Raw genomic sequence first — 6,248 nt, forward strand, 5'->3', positions numbered from 1 at the left:
TAGTTGTTCTGACTTTTATGGGGTTGGAGAGGATCCACTACCATTTTTCAGAATCTAAACTTGGGAGGACGAAGGCCTAAGAAGATGGAGAGAATACTTGTGCAGTGAATACATTGTTTATTAAGTTGAGAGAACACACAAAATACTTTCCTGGGTGCAAGAGAATCAAGGAGATCTCGCAGAGTTCGGAGCAATTCAGGTTGGATATGATCTCTCTAAAGTTAATATGAGCTCTAGAAAGGTTTTTATGGAGGATGATGACTTTGTCCCTATCCCACGAAGTTTTCTTGAAACATTTTAGGTGGCTGGTGAAGTCTGAAGAGATATTATTTTATCCAAAATTATTTTGGGAAAGGCCCAAAGGCTCAAAACATTTGGGTTTGAGAGCGGAGATTTTATCGCGTCGGAACCCAAAATATTCTTATAGAGTCGGACCGACGATCGTACGGCCTTTTTTTTTACCAATTCGTTATCGGTGATTGCACAGTCGCTCGCCGCCGACTGCACAGCCAACTTCACGGCTCGCCGTTTGCTTTGTTGGTATTCTTGCTTTTGTGCTAATAAAGAGAGGTTTATGTTGGGTGGGTCAGAAAATGATGGAAATGAATTAGCTTTTTTAACCAAAAAAAAAAAAAAAATTGTAAGAAATTGTGCAAGATTTGATTAAATAGAAGGAAATTTTATTCAGATTTTTCTCTTTCTAGTGATTTGATGTTTCATGTGATTTCTTACATCCATTACAAAGGTCACATGTTGCTCCAACCACTAGGTTTCACTCCACGCTTTCTCAATTACTTGGACACCCTTCCAGTGACGGGATATAATGTTGATTCTGTGAAACTAGTGCTTGCACGTTGAATGAAACATTGAAACTGGTGCAGATTTGGACAGCAACAAGAAAATTATATTAAGAAATATTTCTTGCATTTTTTTTTTAATTTGATTTGCAAAGAATCGTGATGTTCATTTTGATAATTTGACCATGTAGCAAGTGAGATGCCAGATTTGAGCTTTAAGCTGGCGGTTGTCTCTCAGGTAAGCAAAGCTGTTACCTTTACATATGTTAATGACAGACATCTTTTATCACCATCTAAATCACTATAATTAATGCCATGTTTGCACATACGCACTTACAATTGTAAATTCCGTACTATATGCAGACCAAGATATCTTGATCAATTGGTGAAACAATTTCTGAATCCAAGTCCATCATCGTTACAGTTAGATCATTCTTGGTGTTCATTTGACTGGTGTAACCATTTCTTCTTGGCGGGAATCCAGCGGTAACAAATTCTATTGTTAGCTCAAGAAGTTAACAGTGCTCGTGGGCATTATAGGAACTAAATTCTTGAACCGGAATTATCTTGTTTGATTTGCAATGACTAATGAATGGCTTGAGTGAGGAGAAGATTCCTGGGCCGGCCTGCATTCGAATATGACCCCTAACCAAGAAAAAGTGTCCTGCTCATCCTGACCAATAATAATTATATAGTTATTTGAAAAAAAAATTAAAAGTAAATTAGCACTCCTCGCTTAATGGCATTCGTCTCTTTCCCATAAAATGATAAACAAGTGGGTAAAGAGTGAGGTCATGGTGCTAAATCTCCTTTCGGCTAAAGTACCAATTTGTTGTCAATGGGCTCGTAGCCATTGTCACAACCAGTGCATGAATTCGAATCACAACAATAATTAGAATAATTTCCTTCCATATGAAATTAGATAGGAGAAAAATTATCTTATATGTAGTAGAATAAATATCCTTTCAAAAAAAGTATCGATTTGCCTAAGAAAGAAGAAAAACAAGCCCGGTTGCTTTATGAACTTGGAACTGATGAATCACTCATTCATCCTGGTTGTTTGACCAAAATAATAATAATAATAATAATAAATCATTCGTCCTGGTGTTGTTGTTTCTAAAGACCCTATCGCCTATGGAGTCTCATGAATCAGCAACTAGGATGTATGACCAACTCGTGTTTAATAAATAAATAAATAAAAGTTATGACCAACTTTCAAATAAATAGCACAATTGAAGAAAGAAAATGCCAGAAAGCAAACTGAACCTCAGAAGAGCTTCCATTACGCCTCACCTGAAGGTTCTGGAAATAACAGAAATAACTCTATAATTAAGCAAGTCAGTAAATAAAAATTTTGACTATCTCAATAATTATGAAGGAATATAAACAAGATTCTTTCTACTGCTCTTCTATGTCAAAATCAATTTCCAAATGCATTTTCGTACCAGAAGGAACAAGTAATATCAGTCTAATTCAGAAGTGCTACTATGTTTGCTCTTCCAATATAATTAGAAAGTCAGTTTTTCTAATGCCCCATCAATCCGAGCTCGTAGATCACTCTGATCGAGCAAAGAATGTGCCCTGCCCCTGGGGCTTCTAACCAAAGAGTAAAATGATGGAATTCTAAAAGGAGAGGTAGACGAGCTCCGTTGAAGAGAGAAGGGGCTAGGTAATATTCGTTTTTGTTTGGGAATAGTTCCATTGAACCTTGTTTGGTCATATAGAGATGCAGTCTCGGCTGCTGCACGTTGTTTAGTGGCATCATCCACATATAGGAGATCATCAATCCTAGCCATTATGTTGAAGGCCAAGCTTTCCATCACCCTAGAGTAGCTCTCAAGGATTGACTGCCCCACATCCTGCAAAGCGAAGGGATTTAAAATTTTCTTTTCTCATTTATGAATGCAATAACAAGCAAAAACATAGTTTCCTCCCATCTCACTTGCACATGTATAAGCTCTTTCTCAATGATATTTGTATTTATTATTTTTTGGTTGGTAAAGTAACCTTACTCTAAATGCCAAGTCTTGCACCAGTCCAAGGCATCAAAGGGCGTAGATTCATACTTCAATTACTTCACAAATATAAATAGTTCCATTCAGAATTCCCTAAAAGATTAAATAGACACATAGTTCCCCCACTTCTTAATACATATCAAATGAAATGGAGTTTTAGTAGTGTAGAATGTGATGATCCTTATTGACAGAAAGAGGAGTGCAAAAGCTAAATTGCACAAGTTGGTCATGTGACATACCTTGTTATATTGAATCTTGTTCATGTCCAAAGCAGTCTGTGGGAGGCTTGGGAATCTTAACTTCAAGTTCTGTAAGATGGTATCAGCCCGGTGTGCTAGAAGCTTACTTCTTTCTATGTCACTAACAAAGCCTTTGACCTTACCACCCCATGATGACCTCCCCGACTTTGTGCGAATTATACGCTTATTCTGGTACTTCTGCCTCCAAATGTGCACAGCTGCCTCAATCCTGTTTGCTATTTCCAGAGTGGTGTATTCTGATGACAAGTCTAAGTAAGCAAGAAGAGACTCTGGAGAGAACTGATCAGCAGTTATGTAATTATACATTATCTCACCCAAACATTCTTTTCCGCTCTGAAAGATTGGTGGAAACAACGAAAACATATATTAGATGGAATATTAAATGAACATACAGTTACACATCATTTTAGATGGTGAAATAGGGGGTAAAAAAATCCTGCTACTCTAGTGGGAAATCACATGTTTTGTTAGATTTGAATAAAATTGTTTGGATTGAGCAATCACAAAATTAAAGACCAGTGCAAGCCAAAATACTGAAGGATATTTGCCTTCCCATGTAACAGAAGTACAAAACAAAATTCTCATACCTTGGGCAAGCTCTCCAAGTAAGCATTTGGGATTTCCATCTCGGCCAACACATTACTATTGATTGCCATGGCAGCCTTAAGGATCTGACTCGTACACTCCCTAGCCTGTTGCAATCTCTCCCTCATATTCTCAGACAAACCATTTGGGGGAACCATAGGGAATGGGAGCCACCACTTCTCTTCTGGACCAGCAAAAGGCCTACTAGAGGACGAACATGAAGGAAACGTTTTAGTATCATCACCACCACCACCAACTATCAGCCCACGATCAACATAACAAAACTCAGCTTCGCGAAACCCTTCAAGAATGTTAACCAGCATAGTATCAAGCTTCTTGAGTGCTGGAAGGTTTACATAAAGGTCAGACCGCGGCCTAGTCACCATGACTTCAAATGTCCCACCACCTGGAAATTCTTGCAATGATGGAATAAGTTCCACTATAGAATCACTTACACATAAAAGCCACTCCATCTCTCGCTGCCACATCATCTTCTTCCGTAATGCTAGTGGCTCTAACTTCCATAGTTCCCCAAATACAGAAGCTGCAAAAATTTCCCAATATAAATAATTGGCCTATGCAACGCAGAGCATGAAAGCAACAAGATCAAACAATATGAATATACAATACAACTAACCAGAAAGATTTGTAATGGCATTGGAGATTGCAAGAGCGGTGCAGACTCCCTTCCCTCCTCCTGACATATCTTCTCCAAGAAGAAGCTTAGCAAAACGCTCCTTCATTAATTCGATTTCTGAAACGATACGAATACAAATCAAAGTACAGTCAAGTAACACCGCCAAAAGAATAAAAAGGAAAATTAGAGGACTTTCACTCTGAGATCAATTGATAAATAGAACAGAAAATCTGTATCTAGTGTCCTGTTTGGCAGGTGCAGAAATGGAGGCGAAGAACGGACTGATTCTTTTTCTTTTTGGTTTTTTTTTTTTTAACGAACAGACTCAACTTTAATACCAGAATACCAGAAAATCTGAGCCATTACAATAATATTCAGCAACCAAAGAGAGAGCAGGAGGTCATAACGGCAATGAATAACAGATCCAAAAGAACAAATTTCTAAAATGTACCAAAACACGGAACGCATAAGCCATTGCCGTTAAATTAAATATTCACCGAACTTGTTGACGTCAAGTTAATTAACAGAAAAACAACGTGACAATGAACAGAACACTAACCGGATAAGTCAGAATCTGGTATTTTCTCCGTATCGTTAACCGAAACGACGACGTGTCTACCCCCAACCACCGGCAACATAATAGGAACTTCCTCTGAGGAGCCTGAACTGTCATCAAAGTCAGGTTCCACGAGCGATGAAGAGGTCAAGAAAGTGGAAGCGCTGTCAAAATGCCGATTCGAAAAGCTGCCGCTACTGGAACTTTCCGACTCACTGACGTCAGCGCTCAAGCTGTAACTCTCGAATCGCTCGCTCATTTCTTCCAACCCGTCCTCCGATGAAACGCTTGCCATTGTTAAAGATCAAATTATAGCTTCTACAGCCAGCTTGCTTCTTACAAAAATATCATTACATATAATGAGATTTGAGTAAAGAGAGGTAAAAAATTAAAGTGAATAAAAGCTCTTTACGACTGATGAGTGCATGAGTCTCTGTGCTCTCTCTTTCATATTCATATTGATTCCAAAATTGCCGTTACCTTTGTGTAACAGCAGTCCCTACCAAAAGAGACAAAGCAGTTTTTTTACTCTTTTTTTTTTTTTCTCTCTCTCTCTCTATCAATTGCGCGCGTTATTTGCCGCATCGGCAAAATGAGAGCGTGAAGAAAACGTTCTGATCGTTTGTGTAACAGCCTTTTTTTTCATAAAATAAAGAAGAAAAAAGAAGAAACACAGGTCCCCCTAAGCCTCTGTGCTATGCAGCTGCTCGCTCGCTCTGAGCTACTTTATAGACGCAATTTAAGCTGCAGATCAGCTTAGGTGAGAGTCTTAATCATCAGTAAGCATATTCATATTTGAAATGTCCGTAATGGGTATTATTGCGCAGCTACTAACTGGCATTGGATGATTCCATTATTGCGAGAACATAAATGGTTATCTCTACTGCAACTTTTAGAAGGTGAAGTATTGAATTGTTTGATGTCAGACTTAATTTTTTTTTGTTATTGAAAGTCTTAAACACAGACTTCCTGGCTATAAGGAATGGGGTTTAATAATATATCTTTTTCTTCTTTTATAGAATTGTTGTTGGAGTTTAAATTGAAAATATAAAAAATGAGCATTTTATAAGAGTTATTCACGGATGTTGGAAGTTACTATCTATATACGATGCTTGAATATAAAATTATACACAACAAACAGAATGAGGACACTTGTACATAAAATAAAATAATGAAGTGAATGGAGTCACGTATGATTTTATATGTAATTTTACATGCCAATAGATTATTCTTCATTGCATACTGTAATAACAATTTATTGGGCTTGGGTTTCGGATTGAAATTGACAGCAGCCTAGAGTTGAAGGACCAAATAACGCATGATTGGCTGACACACTGGGTATTAGTGTGTGTGTGTGTGTTGTATCACTTGTATATGCGTGTGTGTGTGTGTGTGTGT

The 6,248-nt window shown here is 37.8% G+C and overlaps 1 protein-coding gene across 1 annotated transcript; it reads right to left on the reverse strand.

Moving 5' to 3' along the window:
- Positions 1-1,961: 1,961 nt before the first annotated feature.
- On the reverse strand, positions 1,962-5,551 carry LOC102627140 (rop guanine nucleotide exchange factor 1). Its single transcript, XM_006473677.4, has 5 exons — positions 4,854-5,551; positions 4,295-4,411; positions 3,660-4,201; positions 3,052-3,405; positions 1,962-2,656 (listed from the first exon to the last, which is right to left on the reverse strand). Exons 1-5 carry the CDS (start codon positions 5,143-5,145, stop codon positions 2,306-2,308), a joined length of 1,656 nt encoding a protein of 551 aa, XP_006473740.1. The 5' UTR covers positions 5,146-5,551; the 3' UTR covers positions 1,962-2,305.
- Between the last annotated feature and the right edge of the window lie 697 nt (positions 5,552-6,248).

This window comes from Citrus sinensis, chromosome 5 (assembly GCF_022201045.2).
Source record: "Citrus sinensis cultivar Valencia sweet orange chromosome 5, DVS_A1.0, whole genome shotgun sequence".
Taxonomy (NCBI): Eukaryota; Viridiplantae; Streptophyta; class Magnoliopsida; order Sapindales; family Rutaceae; genus Citrus; species Citrus sinensis.